The sequence below is a fragment of the Aythya fuligula genome, chromosome 8 (assembly GCF_009819795.1).
Source record: "Aythya fuligula isolate bAytFul2 chromosome 8, bAytFul2.pri, whole genome shotgun sequence".
Lineage (NCBI taxonomy): Eukaryota > Metazoa > Chordata > Aves > Anseriformes > Anatidae > Aythya > Aythya fuligula.
The window spans coordinates 23,198,998-23,215,018 of record NC_045566.1 but is presented as its reverse complement, the minus strand read 5'-3'; the positions used below and the strand labels follow the sequence as shown (position 1 = coordinate 23,215,018).

The window sequence follows — 16,021 nt, the reverse complement described above, 5'->3', positions numbered from 1 at the left end:
CCTCCATATAGAGTCCAGAAATTCCGAGCTGGGCATTTTCAAAACGCCTTCCTCAAGTTGTTTTATCTAGGCATCAACAAGTGCTGTGCAAGTAAGTGGCTCTCCAATAGCACCAGAAACCCTTCTTTAACTTCCAGAGAGATACTATCCCAAATAGTATCCTTCAACGGATATCCCAAATCCTCCTTCAACGAGATGCGTGGTCATCTTCAGGAGCTGAAGGCAGCTCCACGCTTAGCCTGGACTGGAAAACAAACCTTCTTCTCCTGTCCTCCCCAGGAATTACAAGGAAGTCTACCATCAGGTGCTGATAAATATCTCAAATACTGCTTGATGAACCTTGTACAAGAATCATATTTCCCTGAGGCCAAAGCAGGAAATTCAGGGAACTTGCACTGCTAGAGAACTCTTTTGTTTTGTTTTTGAAATTTCCACTAGATATCTAGTGGAAATTGTTGGGGGGAAAATAGCTGCAGTGTTCTTGACAAAAGCTCCCAAGGGCGCTATCTAGAGACATTATGTTGTGACAGTCTTGGAAATCTACGAGCAGAAAAGCTCCATGCAAACACAAAGCATTTCCAGCAGCTGAAATATTCTGATATCCACAATCTGAAGTCATTTGCCTCGGAGGCATGGTTAATTTAGCTTGTTAAGCAACATTTTCGTAAAGAGTGATGAATGCTAACCTCACACCAGATTTTGCTCATGACTGATGAATATGGTGCAAGCTCTAAGCTAATAAATGCCACAGCTCACCTGGGCCTGGCAATGCCCCCTTTATCTCCTACAGCTGCCTTGAGATCGAGGCACAAGCCATACGAGATGTTCTGCCTTTATTACAGAGCAGGATACCAGGATACCAGAAGGTTCCACGATGTACTGGGGCTAAGACGAGGTTGGTTTTGCACTAAGCATCTGTGGCCGTGGAGAATCAATAGAGCAGATCTCAGGAGCTTCCTGTTCTGACAGTGACTGAAAACAGAAGGTACAAGGAAAGGTGCCCGACACGTAGTCCCACACAACTTCAGCACAGCCCCTTCACAGAGAAGTGCTTTGCCAGGTTCTTTGCCAGTTACCAATTGATCTGTGCCTGAAGCATATTTATGCTATAAATTCTTAATGCTGCTGGATGTAGTTATGAATGTTCTCATCCACAAAAAAAAACAACACCCCGAGCATTTGTATCTTCTTCTAGAAGCTTGGCCTAAATGAAATCTTTTGTCTCTGTGAGTTATTTATAAATGCATATCTTAAGTATATCCTCATACTTACCTCATATTTTCCCTATCTATAACAGGGAGATGTTACCAACTTTTTTTTTTTTTAATCCCACAGAGACCAAGGGATTAAAATACTTTAAAATCCTGTACATTCAAGTTGTTGCAAACACCTGTCCATCACGTAGCCTCTCCCCGGATTTAACATCTTTCATTCTAGAGTTTGAAAGAGTCTTAAAACGTGGCGTATCACAGCAAAGAAACGTTTGTGGGAACTTTCTAAAAAGTGAATGGCTTATAAAGTGAAAATAATAGAAGAAACCTAGGAATGCAAGAGATATTTCAAGGTCCACAATGCAAGAGTTGGGTTGGTAGATGGTGCAGGGGCAGCTCAGATACCCTCTAATACTTAGCTTTTTTGGTTCATGCAGGGAAAGAAGAATAGCCTCAAACTTACGCTTTCTGGATTTAGGGGAAAACTTTCACACTGCTTTCCTGCCCCCCAAAACACCTCTGAGCACACACACGAGTGCTGCCGGGAGGCAGGGGGGAGGCAATTAGTCCACGATGCAGTTGGCAGAAGTGCTTCCAGCTGCCTGAGCTCCTGCAACACATCTCAGCACTGGCATGCAGTACCTACAGCCTCTGTCACTTGCTTGCCAGAACTGCCATAGCTCCATGTTACTGTAGGCTTACTAGGAGGTGTTTTGGGATAACACGTCCTACGTCTGTGGAAAAGCATTTCTTTGATGTTATTTCTATTTTCCTAGCACATGGTACTTTATGAAGGCTGGTACATTAAGATGTCACACACGGCTCTTGGCTAGGTACAAAGGTTAGCTTTCCTTCATAAAGATGTTATCTAACTGCATCAAGACTTACCCAGAACTGCACCCTTTGCGCTCCCTACCTCATGCAGTCATATTTAATGGCACTTGCACTTTCTCCGTTACTTTCTCCTTTACCTTGTTTTTCCAACACCGTGCACACCTTAAAACTGATTCTGTCTCTTCCTCCTAATTCATCTTTGACATGCTGCAATTTTAAAATGGGACTTCCATGTAACAAAAAGACAGAGTAGAAATTTGTAATGCTTGATTTTTCTCTTCGAAGTTTCATGCTCCTCAAGCACAAATGAAAAAGTAAAAGTGAAGTCTAACTCTAAAAAACACATACAACTAATTTAAATTTGCCACTGCCATGCCCTGAGCAATTCTGAAGCGCATCAACAGCTGGAGAGTGGTATGCTTTAAAGGTTTCAAGACTTCCCCTCCTGATACACAAAACAGCAGCAGCACTTAAATTTTAAAAACCAAAAATCATCCTGGAACACACAACTGCATAAAAACACAGATTTTATTTTGAATGAAAACACAGGCATGCCCAAACATCAAAGAACTTCTAAAGAGCTTTGGAATTGCTGGGGAAAGCCAACACCAGCAGTTAACCAATGGATGCAATTTCTAGCCTGTCCAAATCAGAAATACATGCTCTTGTGAATTGACACATGAAATCTGTCTCAAAAAAAAAAAAAAAAAAAAAGATTAATTCAAACAAGATATGGGACACTGAATTTGGAATTTGGCCTTTCCCTCATCTTCTTCAGGACAACTCTGAAAGGACAGCTTTGGGGATCACTTTGGACATAAGTTCAGGACCATGCATCAGACCATGATTTCTGTGCTGACACTGCAGGAGAATTATTCCTTCTAGCAAGTCTCTGCTTGGAGGGTTTGACCTCCTCTTGAAGTGACTGAACTTCTAGTTAACGCTAATAAGTGTCGGAAGTAAGGTGGAGTTCAAGCCAAATAGAAATCACTGTTTAAGAGATCCAAGAACATGCTCCAAAAGAGGTCATTTTGCATCCATCTCACATTATCCTACCCACAAGACAAGGAAGTGCTATATTAAGTAGGAATACCAAGCATCAGGCCTTCTCTTTCCCCTCCATACAAGCACAAACACTTGTGTATGCTGGCACACCTTCTGCTATTTATGTCCAGATTGTTCTGATTACTGGAATTCTTGGTTTAGGCTTGCACAGGACTCTGCACTACCCTTACTGTTCAGTTCTGAGAAGAGGTCTTTTGGGAAAGTCAGCTCAAAATTTAGCTTCCTCGAAGTCCAGAAACAGATAGATTCTTCTTCAGGATTATGACAGAGTGCTTTCTTGCTCCAACAAAATCTCAAAGGAAATACAGAGGGAAGTAAACAGTTCCCACTAACTGGTTTTCAAAACAAGCAGTTTGCTTGTGACAAAACCTTCATTATGAACTGGTATAATTCACAAAAATAGACGGTCTAAATAGATGTTTTTAAGTGCATTCAGCCAAAGAGTCTACAAGAATGAGCAAGTTAAGTTTTCTGGTTTGTTGTGGTTTTAAGACAGTAACATACGGACTTAGAAGGTACTTTAATCATCCCCTTAAAAGGAGGACAAGTGAAAGTGAAACAACTCAGGATACACACTTGTCATAGCCTTACTTTGCATGTTTTCAATATCTGAAGTATGAAAATGCTGTTAGCCCCAGAACCATTTTGTGGTATTAGGCTAAGGAGAGAATTCACACAGACAAAACACCGAAGAAACAGACGGAAAAAATGGTGAGGGATGTGCTTTGTCTAAGACTTAGGGCACACCAAGTAAAAAATAAATGCAATGCACCATTATTTCAAATACAACTCCCTATGCTTTCTTGGTGGTTATATATAGATAGCTCTCCCAGGCATTTTATAAATGTTTAATAGTATTACTTGCTTGTACAATCTGGGAATTTGAGATGAGGTCTTCAGCTCAGTTCAAACTTAATTGATGTGATATCTCTGTTCTGCAATTTCTACCTGTTCAGCTTATGCTCATGCTCTCTCCTAAGTGCACAGCCTCTAATTGGAAGTTTTCCCCAAGTCCCACTCCGTGGTACACTGCTGGGCAGCACACGTGAGGTACAACATTATCACCATTACAGAAAACTCACTGCATAAGAATACAGCAAAACAATATAACAAACTGTGCGTGGGGGCGTTACGTTATTGCTGCAAGAACAAATAAAGCTTTTTATGCAACTATCCCCTCTGCAATTTTGCCTTTATAATAAGAAAGTTCATAAAAGTGGAAAGAGCAAAAGAACTTAACTACTTCCTAGGGAAAGCACCATTTCTGTAGCAGTCTCGCTTTCCACAAAACATTTACTTTTTCTCTGTTGTCTACGACTGGAAGCAGCGTCTCAAGACCTTGATCTTACTGCTGCGTACTACCACCCACCATGCCCCTAACCCTCCAGAGCCCTCGGGGCTGAAAGCAAACACCCGGACCACACTACTAACCTGTCTCCCACGGTATCCAAGAGTGGGCACCACAAAACCTGCTCTCAACCTCTTGTTTCTCAGCCCCCACACAGTTACATACCTTGAGATGTGCCGAAACAGAAACTTCAAAGATGCAAGTGTATCATCTTTTGCCTCTAACCGTTCCTAAATCCTACTACTGCTTGCTGGTTTGACTGCACAGGGGTGATATTTCATGCAACAGTCTATTTAAGATTCTAGTTTTCCCTACCAGACAAAATAACTTTCCTTACCTTTTCCAATACCTAGCACATTGCTAGATGGATTTTTATCTTTACAAGAAGAGAGGTGAGATAAAAGATGCACAGAAGGAGAAGACTAATTGATTCATCTCAGTGCAAATACTGAGTACGGGACAGGTTGAGTACACTCAGCTCTTGTCTCCTAAATAGCTATAGTCAGACCGTACAGCAGCACTCACTGTACATTTTTTCTCCACCACAACAGCTTCCATCACTGTCCCACTTTCCTACCAAGCATTTCCTTATCAGAAGGAAAAATTTCCATCCAGTAATGGACTTGGAAAATATAGGAAGGAATGAGGATGCAACTATTAATGCTGCTTAGTATTATTTAAAAAAAATAAAAAATAAAAAAATAAAAAGGTAATACAGAATTAATTCAAAAAGTATTCTGATTTGTCCTGAGTCGCCCTCTGTAATTTAAGCAGTATTGCAATCAAAAGATCACACCGCAGACCTTGGTGGCCAAGTACATGCCAAATACTGGTCAATGCCCCGGGCACTAAATCTTTATCGTAGCCTGAGTATCTAATGAAGCAAGTCAAGGCAGGACATTTCTGAGCCTACACTTTTTGTAATACTTTAAATAGATGCCTAAACATTATACTGAAAATTACCATAAAAAATACATTATGTATTTCTCCCTTTTAATTAATTTTCCTGTTAAATATTATAAGTATTTTTCAGTAACCGATATTCTAAAAACATTTTGCATGCTGCTTGCATTGTGCTTTCATTATTTAAGGTACCAAGCAGCCTTTGTATTTAAACAAGTAGGAGATAAAAATGACTGTAAACACTAGTCCAAAGTTGATTCTCAAGTATAATGAGTCTGGGAATCTGAGCCATCAATGCTTCCCAAACACTCTACTTACAGCGCTTCCACGGGGGAGATTCCGTGCATCTGCATTCAAAGTCATGGACAAGCAGAGGTGGGGATACTGATGATTGCCTGATGTACAGCAACTGCCCACTCCCCCATAAAAAGCTAAAACTGAAATTACTGCTGACCTTGAACCGAGTTACTGGCAGAGATTAACTCTTCCTCAAGCTACTGAATTCCAAAACAGACATTTGAAAGTTCCAAGTAGCAGCAAACATGAAAAAAAAAAAACACAAATGCCAACGCCACAAGTATTTATCTACAGAATGGCTGATGAATTTAGCGACAAGAGATTATTTGGTGCTTCAGATGATTACAGAATCCACCTATAGGAAAGGCTGAACCCCACAAAGAAGAACAAAGCTTGGTTTCAGTGGCAAGTAAAACAGCTTCTCTTGGAATGAGAGATGTGATTCTGACTCTTACCTGCTGAACGTATCTGTCTGTCGTTTTCCACATATAGTAATATTCTATTATGCTTGTTAAGGACTTCCATGGGAGCTAAGGACATAAAGGAAAAGCAACAGTCATTGCAGGGAGCTGGCGCACAGCCTCACTGAAATTCACAGGATTCCTGTGACAGACAGCTTAAAGCAGAGTTTGCAACTACTAACCCTGCTAGCAAAAAAACAGACAGTGCCTGTTATCTCCTCAGGACGTTAGATGCACATGGGCCCCATGATAAATTGCATGGCCTTTCAAAAAAAAAACAGTGCTTTCACTGTAGAAACAGAGCAGGTTACAGGTAAACCTTCATGCTGCATTGGCTCCACAGTAAACCATTCAAGAGGCACAATGTGGAAGGGAGCCCACTGGCTGAGACAGTCCTGCTGCTTGAGCAAAGGCTCAAGCAAGAACCAGTTATCACAGCTCCAATTTTCTCCGCTTCTACGTAGCCGGCCCATAAAAATAATAAATTAATAACTACTAACAGAAATGTGCCGTGCCAGCTGTTCTCTGCATGAAAAGCACAAAGCTTTCAGCAGGACCACAGAGCGTTGTGCTGCTTCCAGGTCCCTCCATCTAAAAGATTAGAGCACGGGACAGGCAACGCTGACACTACTCGCTTTGTTCTGAGGACTCGAGGCGTGATACAGTGAAACTTGGCTCTCTTTACAGTGCTCCATTCAAACTGCAGGCTGAACACCTAGGGTGGAGACTCGGCCGAACTACAGGATACTTCCCCTGAATGCCCAAGATTCCTTTTTTAAAAACTTTCACAGGGCCTTTTTTGAAATAATGTAAAAGCGACTAAATTTTCATTTTTTGGAAGGCTCAGTACTCCTTCAAACACAAATTAATCTACAGTAGCCAGGCTGTCACAACACTTTCCTAAATCCTCTCCCAGCGGTAGTGGAGCAGGCTATTTTAAATTAACATCTCTGAAGGAAAATCTATCATCGGTGATTTGAAATTCTGATCGTACACCAGGCTGTCTTCAGTACAAGGTCTGCCTTTCCCCCATTCACCACAAGGCACATGCTCCAGTTCAAAGCCCTCCTCAATACGAAGGAAACCAACTCTGTTTAGACAAGCTGTAACCCAGCTCTGCCACTGATCAGACCCAGTCGCACCATGTGGGCCCCCGTTCTACTTACAAAATCTTGCTGAATGTCAGTGAAATCTTTTCCGTATTTTTCTAGTGCTTCCTCAAAGAGGTTTGCCTCCGAAGCAGACCACTCCTCCATTTCATCTCTGCACAGGACTGGCCCACCTTGTGGCACAAGCGCAGAGATCGCCTTGGAAATGTCATAGACATTTTTGTGCAAAGTGTCCATCGCATGGAACTACGTGGTCATAAAAGAGAAAAACAAACATTAGGACAAGAATCCAGGGCAAAAAATGCTTAGCAATGAACCAGCAGTAACACAAACCACGCAGTGAGATTTGAGGGTGCTGTATTCTACGTGCAGTAAAAACTTGTTACAATCTGAGACTCGTGATAATTGTCATTGTACAGGTCCAATATTCACTAACAACAGAGGGATTTTGGGAATGTGAGCATCTGCACCTGAATAACTGCTACCTTATCTACTACCCAGCACCAACGCTGTAAAGAAAATGTAGGGGAGAAAGCCCCACTCACCAGGACTAAGCAGCCCTGTTAGGCATCATCAACAGATGGAGCACAACGACAGAGGTCTGAGGGTGTGTTTTTTAACCAAGTTATCCATGCACTTTCTTTGTCCACAAAGAAAATAATCCACAAGAATTATATATAAAAACGAATATTTAAACACACACTTGTCCCAAAGGTCACAAATCCCAAAAAGGATTTAGGTCACGTATCAGAGCTGAGTAGGAAGAGTTTCCCCCATGAGCAATTATCCCTCAGAAAGCTGAGCTACGACTGTCTGAGACTTGTGATTTACAAGGGATAAGAACACGTTGAGAGTGAGGAATTGGCATTAGTAAATGAAAGCTTGGCTTTATTTCTTGATTTCTGTAGTTTCAAATCAGGATGCCACTTGCCTCTCATCATACCACAGTTTTGTGCACAAGCATAATCAATCTCCAATGTTTTATCCTAGAATTTGTCCTACATACGATTTCACATTACTCAGTTATGAGGTGAGGCTTTGATAACAGTACTCTGGAGACTTCATAAATTTTATTCACATTTCTATTGAACTCTCTCTAGCATAGAAATTTAACTTTTCCCTTTCCTCTTATCTATTCAGAATCCTTTGTAATTTTAAAATATTAACAACAACATCACCACTCCTGAGGTAGACGAAAACGAAGCTCAAAGGAAAGAACTTGATCAACTGAAATTTCTTATCTGACCACAAACTTTTCCCCCAGGACAAATTTGCCCAAGGACGCCAGTGGCAGTTGGGGAAGCGATAAGGGGTGGCATTCTGGCACTACAGCACTGCAGGCAGGCAGATAATCACGTGCATTCTTTCAAGACTGCTACTAAGTCCAAGCAAGAGATGTGCTATGAAGCATGGTCAAAAAATTTTAATTAAAAAAAAAAAAAAAAATCAAGAGTTAACCATGATGGATCATAAAAGGCACAAAGCCAGAAAAAAAAAAGTTACTTCATATGTAAATAAAGAATTCCTTTACGAAGACAAGATCTGGTTCACAGCAGGCCACAATTACAGTCCATCTGTCCCTCTCCTTTTGCCAACTGTTATTGCTGAGGTGAATTATTTTACATCTCTCAATAACCGAAGGTCCTCTTAAAAATCTTACCAATGTGATATCCCTAGAGGCTGCTGCAGCACTCATGTGTAAACTTGGCTGTCTGACAGAACTACTGCAATCCAGGGCTCGGGCAAATGTACCAACAGACCTGAAAGAAATTAAAATGGAGCATTAACTTTGCAGGCAAAGCAAGCATAAATATCAACACCCAACCAACGCTTTTTGAGATCAGCAGACTCCGTTTTTCTCAGTAAAAAGATTACGTGGTTTGGCGCTAGTTCCGAGCCAGAGACCAGCCCTCTTCAAATGTGGTTTGTTATTAGAGACGCTTTACTGTACTTGCTTCATGTGACCACGGGTGCTTAGGAAAGAAAACAACGAGACTTGAAGATCACAAATGGAGGGTTTTGAACCATTTTATCCCCTATCTCTCAGCGCAGACCTCTGAATTAAGGTTTAACAGAAACTGAACACAAGTGAGCTTTATGAATGGCACAAAATCTTTTCCACAATGGCATGAGCAGTGTTACGTTGTCTTAAAGTATGGAGAGGGATGCCAAGACAAAACAGAGAGAAAAAAAAACACAGTAACAATCACTTTTCTAAGTCTCAAAAAATTAAAAGTCTTCATTTTACAACATAGTATAATGCTGTAAGTACATACATTATGTAGACTGTGTAGGAATATAGCAATTCTCAAATACTTCCCAGTGCCAGCCGCTCCTGCTCGTTAGGCCACAATTCCCACGCTCCTCATTTTATCCCTAAAGAAAAGAGCTGGAGAAATCTTTAACAGGAACATTGGTTCCAGTAATTCCCTCTGCCCTCGATGCTTACCGTGGCACACAGTTGGGAAGGCTTTTGCACAGTGAACTAGAGCTGAACTCCTCTGAGCAGCTACAACAACAACAAAAAAATCCATTTTTCCCCTGACTCGGATTGCTTCCCCAGACTAGTTTGAGTGCACAGGGGGAAAAACTCTAGTGCCAAGCAGTGCATTAGAGGAGGAAAGGTAAATACTTAGGCAGGAGTCCGTCAAATAATGGAGTTTGGCCCAAAGCCAAAGCTGCCTCCCTCGCCCAGGTTTTGGTGCACACTCACAGCTCACCTCCTCCCCAGCCTCCTACTCACTCATCCCCGTCCCTGCTTCATGGATTCCCCATCTCCAGAACGTGTGAGCACCTAATTATCTGCTGGATCACTTTGCTGATTCTGGGCAGAAGCAATCTTTGTGCTGATCTGTTCAGTAACTGCAGCAGGCAGGCTCCAGCAGCTCTCAGCAAACTGAGCAGGCAGCAGCGAACGGCCAGAACTCCTAAAAACAGCAGCACCACCAAAAGCCTGCACGAGGTGGAAACCACCACCACAAAGCAGCTCTGCAGCCACTCTAAACCAAGCCAAGTCCAAAGCCCCATCCACGGGGGCAATTCTACCCTCTGCCTTCCTTCTGGGACCTCCTAACACCAGAACTGCGTGGCCGAGTGGCAAATTTAAATTAACACTGCTGAAAAACAGCCCAGCAAATGAGCTTGCTGTTGTTGATGTTGTTGGTATCTTGTACTTCTCTTGATTAGAAGCAACTGTGAAACTGCAGGCTTGTCAAGGAGCTGGAATACCCTTTGCTGGAAACATTCCAGCTCTCCCCATTGCTCCTTCATCCGCTTGTTCCGCACTGCTGGTGGAGATTATCCTCTCCCCACTTTCATCCATTTCCCTATGTCCATCTGATTAAGTAGAATTAATCTGTTGCCCATAAATCACTTAGTTCAGCAAGTTTGAATTTACTGTTGGCACAGGTCAAGGGAAACAGCAACGTATTGTGTAAGCAGAACAGTGAAACTTCAAGAGCTTCAATTTTATGGCGATTCCTTAGTGTAGGCATAACACTAAAGATTTTATGAATCTTAAAAAAAGTCTAGACAACAAAAAGTACGTGCTTAACTAAAGACAAAAATGTACCGATAGATTCTGAACTGTCAGATTTTCTTCAATCTGGACAGCAATTAACATTTTTCCATCTTAACCTACCTACTTTCATTCTCAGCTCCCCGTTACTGGACCTTCAGGCAAGGCCCAAACACCCACACAAAGGTTTTGAAGTGCTGCAATTCAGAGTAGCTGTTTTTAAAACTTTTGGCTGAAGTTCATAATAATAGCAAGCTTCATCTCCAAAGTACACAGAAAAATCAATACCGTTGCATATTTCTGAGTATACACATTTCTTGATTTCTTAAAACACATTTCACCAGCTCCTTGATTTTCCTTAATCCTTTTTTTTTTTTTTTTCATTATTTCCCTGAGCTTGTATCATTCAACATGTTGAAAACATTTACTGCCATTTCATAAACACACCCTTGTTGCATCATTCAACAGCTCCCGTCAGAACTAGGGCCCCGTCCAGACAAATTCTCATGCACAAGCTCTCATGTTACCTCCTCAGGAGACATCCCATTACCTTACCCACCACGTACACACCAATGCCACGCTCGGGGAATTTCAGAAAATTCATGAGCAAGAATATTCAAGAGGGTAAAAACCAAGAAGTAGATGTCTGACAGCACCAGAGTCAAATCCAAGGGAGTACCTGAAATGTAGGCTTAACTCCATTTTCTAGGGCTAAAGCCCTTGGCTGTGGCAGGCTGCCCTGCAAGTCAGGCTCTGTCACACACCATGCTCCATCAGCATGCTGTCAAGAGCAGCAAGCCAAATACTAACAGATTGTAACCTTACATACCCCTTTCCTACCTGTATCTAATAGCAAACTATTTGATACTACAAACACCAGGAAGTCCAACTGCCTGTCTACTCACACCACTTTACTCCCATGCCTACCACAATCTTACAAACTTACCTAAAAGACAGAGGTTGGAGAGCTTTACCCTTTTTCTTTGTTTTTTTTTAAAATTACTCAGTCACCAGTTGCTACAAGAACCTATGTTTTGGTACAGGCTTCTGTTTATACCACTGCACAGTACTGAAAAATTTCATGAGCATTTAAAAAAAAACATTAATGGACGAGGATTGCCTTGGGCTTAAACAGAAGCATAAATTTCACCATCTGTACAGATTTGCAGGGTTTTACTTTATTCTGCCTACCTACTGGAATCTAGGCATTAGAAAACATCTACACCATCAAAAACGCTTTACCAAACATCTTAGCTATCATTGCATGTTGAAATCTGACTGGGTTTGAAAAGGAGAGAAAACAGACACAGTAATGGTCTGTCAAGAATCCAGTTCACTACACCTTCTGCACACTTGCCCCATTTGAAAACCCTCACCAATTACAAGACAGTTTTTACATAAAATACTTTTGATTTTATGTGTTTAACTTTGAGAAAGTAAAAACTGTAAATCTGAGTTCCTGAAGTCATGCAGTTCCCAGCAAGGAACGTATGTAACATGTCCATCGCTTCAAAATGAAACCCATGATTCATGCAACCAAACCAGTATTCATCTTAGTAAAGCAAAAAGAACAAAAAAAGTGCTTGGAATATAAGTGTTATTAACATTTACTTATTCAAAGAAGAGGTAAATTGCTCTTACCGTGCTACCACCAAGAACTGGTCTATCTGCTTGTCTACTAGCGGGTTAAAGGCTTCCCAAACTTTTGTTTCAAGTTTTGACTGATCTCTTCCATCGTCCTCACCTGTTTGAAAAACAAGTTAGAAACACTCAGTATGGCTGTTTTGGAATAAAAATACTCTCCTGATCTTGTATATAAATTTAATAGTAATTCATTAATTTAACTGACAGTCCATCTCACATATTCTGCCTAACATTTCTCAGTGACAATGTCGTTCACCCATTTGTCTGTGACAATTCCAGCCTGACAGACACAGCTACCCAGCTCATCTGAAGGAGGCAATCAGGTGCAGAACTGGTTTCAAAGGCCACAAATAGTGGGAAACCGAGTAGAGTCTTCTTCAAACTAGCCAGCCTCTCTTCAGCCTCCTTCCCAGCTTCTCTCTTCTTTCTCCTCTACCTTGCAGCAGCTCCAGAAAAACAAACACGCTCCTGGCTGCTCTGAGCAGGCAATGAGTAGCTGGTTCAAGCTGCATCAGCTGCTTTCTAAAGGGTAAATCGTGGCATCAGATCCTCCTGCTTCTTTTTATTCTGACCCTACACAAACCCAAATACCATGGAAAAATACAGGAGTGATTGAGCTTTTTTTTTTTTGCGCTCCTTTTCAAACATCTGGAGATTATCCTTCTCTGAATCCCTGTGTTGGCCTGCTGAGGGAAGAAAATGCCTTTCAAATTAGTTCATCCTCACTTAGGAGGCTACCCCAGCTGCTGAATAAATACCACAGACAAATTAAACAAGAGTCCTGACCAATTGGTTTGCCTGTTCTAACATTAGCCTAACACTATCAGCAGAACTCCAAAGCAGAGACTGAAAGGCCTCGGTGCTTTTCTATCTCTGCCTGCACGCTTTGGCAAAGCCTCTTCCAACACCTGCTCTCCCAGGAGGACCTGTCTCTGCAGAAACGTTTTTCCACCCACTTCTGGATCTGCAAGGCAGTGCGAGGATCAGCCCGAAGCTACCATCATGCTGTAACCACTAACAGTCACTTCTGCTGGCCCCTCTTCCTAGGCTGGGGTCCTCGTGCTCCTTCTGCAGGGCTGCCTGAGGTTGCACACTGTGGCAGAGCCAAATTCCTCCTCCTGCCTGCTCTGCAGGTGAGAAATTGAGGCTGGCAGCCAACACCGCTGGATGGGGAGGGGGCTCTGAGGAAAAGGCACCCGGCAATAATGGGCAAATTGATGAGGGGAGACAGCATTTAATTGGCAATAATTTGGGAGGGGCTCACGCAAGGAAGTGAGGCTTGATTAAAAACACAAAGGCTTTACAGATGTGCTGGAAACATGCGCTTCCCATGGAAATTCTGAAGTCTCTTAATAACACGAGCGCAAGCTCCGAGAGAGCCAATTAATTCAATTTGTTTCAACAACTTTTATGATTTGGACAAATGCCCACTTAAAGACTGGTTTGAGACATAATTAACTGCATTCAGTGGGCAGCAGCTTCAGTCACTACCAAGCCAGGCCATCGGGGTACGCATGACCTGGCGGTAGAAGCCTCCATCTCCCATAGGGGCCACGTACATACATGTAGAAGTGGCCACAGTCAACGAGGCCTTTGGAGAATTTAAATAAATGATGGAAATTACCCTCTTTTAATAAGTCTGTTATATCTGCCTGGTATCTGTTTCCGACTCGAATTTCTCCTTTATCAGCGAGTAGGGTCTTTTGTTGAGGATCGTATACTAGTGAATAGAAGAAGAAATCCTAAAAATAAAACAAAAGAAAAAAATAAAAGAGTATTATTAACTTTTATTTTTAGCATTGCATATATAGTAGCAAGCTTTTACATTGCAAGTTTGTTCTTACTAGCTATATATAGATTTTAAAATTGGGTGAACAAGCAATAAATGAACCACCAGTTTTAAAACCCAACTTTAAATGTTGCCTCCTTCTTCTGTACTGTAACAACTCTCCCATACAACAGCAGCTCCCCCAATATACACTCCTTGCAGTTGAAGCAAACATGGCTCATCTCGCACAAGCAGGGCTCAGGAGGGCCAGAAGGTAATTTTTGGTAATACCAGCTGGTTTAGGACGTGCAACTGCACTTTCCTGTTCATCAAAATAGCACTAATTAGATGCCAGTGAGTTATCTGTACAGGCTGAAGCCTAACTTCTGAGTGTTGCAGCTCCACCAACACAGCATCCCAAAGAGGAATCAAGCCCCAAACCATCTCCTTATCCTCTGCTGGAGCAGAAGCAGCACTGGGAGCACCCACACTGGGCACAGCACTCCAGAAGTGGTTGTGCAAGCAATGAGCAGAGGTGGAAATCCCTGCCCTCTGCCTGCTCCCTGCTCTCTTGCTAATAAAGACGGGGATGTGGTCGTCTTCCCTTGTCGCAGGGATGCACTGCTGACCAACCTGTTGCCTGCCCCCACTTAAGCATAAATTGCCATCTGTCCTTCTGCTGGTTATTGGGCGACGGGAAGCAGATCTGGCAGCAGCAGCAACTAGCTCCAGGTGGTAATACATTAATTTGTTGCTTTTGCTCCAGTAGATGAGAAAAAGGCTAAAAGAGCTGCTTGGCTTCCATCACCTGGGGAAGCACATACAATTAAAGCAAAAAGTCACACCAGAATGAGAATGTCCTGCCGGGGGGAGGAAGAAAACAGCCACAATTTTAACTACACGGTGTAAGTAATTAAACTTTTCTGCACAGGTAAGTACTTAGATATAGCTACTGAGTGACAAATTAGAGACCAAGTATGTAGCACAGGATATGAGGCAAGAAGAGAGCTCTGTTAGGACATGGAATAACAAACCTATCAAGATCTCCATCCACAGTAACAACATCACCAGGAAAGAGAAGTGTTTCTGAACAGAAACACAGCATGCACCATTTTTCACATCTCGGGTTTCTGGCTCATTTTCCCTTTCCCTTTATTTCCGTGTAAATAGCAGGCACCCTGTTTAAGTACATCTCATTTCACGTTCACCTCATTTTCTCCTTCCCTACATTTGTACGTGTCAACAGCATGCAACAGAAATTAGGACAAAGCCGGCATCAGTTCTAAGCTCTGTTCATCCTCACGAAGAGGTGGCAAGGGAAAACAGAGTCCCATAGAAAAAAAGAAAAAGGAAGAATCGCTGTGAATTTTACCAGTACATGGCAAATGTTCCATGGGCTAGAGATTCAAAGGTACACATTAGGTTTGTTTTCCCAGCCCTGCAAATTGAACACATTAATCTAAGACTGATGTTACATGGGTAAGGTCTCCCATGGTGGTTTTTTTTTGTTTCTTTGTTTTACATGTGAAGCATCCACCATGCAATTATAGAATTTAAGAAAGTGAACTGGGGGGATACAGGCGAGGGGAGTGTGCAATAAGCCAGCCAAACCCACTTTGCTACCTGAGAAAGCACCGCACAAAAAGGTAGCACCAGTACAAGAGCACAGTGCCAGAGGAAAGACTGGAATTTGCACTGATCTTCTCTATCTGAAAACGTGCTATTTGCCCACAGCAAAAGGGCAGGAACAATCTCATGTTGTGTCAAAACAACAGGATAAAAGTCATAGCTAACACCTGGCAAAATGCTGTCCTAACACCCAGTTAAGTGAACTGGAAGGGTTCTATTTTGGGACATTCAGTTG

General features: G+C 42.1%; 1 protein-coding gene across 3 annotated transcripts in view; it reads right to left on the bottom strand.

Annotated features, from left to right (window-relative positions):
- The window catches only part of MTA1 (metastasis associated 1), a 79,525-nt gene that overhangs the window by 32,469 nt on the left and 31,035 nt on the right, over window positions 1-16,021 (bottom strand). For all 3 annotated transcript variants that reach the window (XM_032191946.1, XM_032191947.1, XM_032191948.1), the window contains exons 6-10: window positions 14,014-14,131; window positions 12,387-12,489; window positions 8,889-8,988; window positions 7,286-7,474; window positions 6,114-6,188 (exon numbers count right to left, since the gene is read on the bottom strand). In XM_032191946.1, the coding sequence (XP_032047837.1) occupies window positions 6,114-6,188; window positions 7,286-7,474; window positions 8,889-8,988; window positions 12,387-12,489; window positions 14,014-14,131 (585 nt within the window). The remainder of the gene's footprint in view (window positions 1-6,113; window positions 6,189-7,285; window positions 7,475-8,888; window positions 8,989-12,386; window positions 12,490-14,013; window positions 14,132-16,021) is intronic.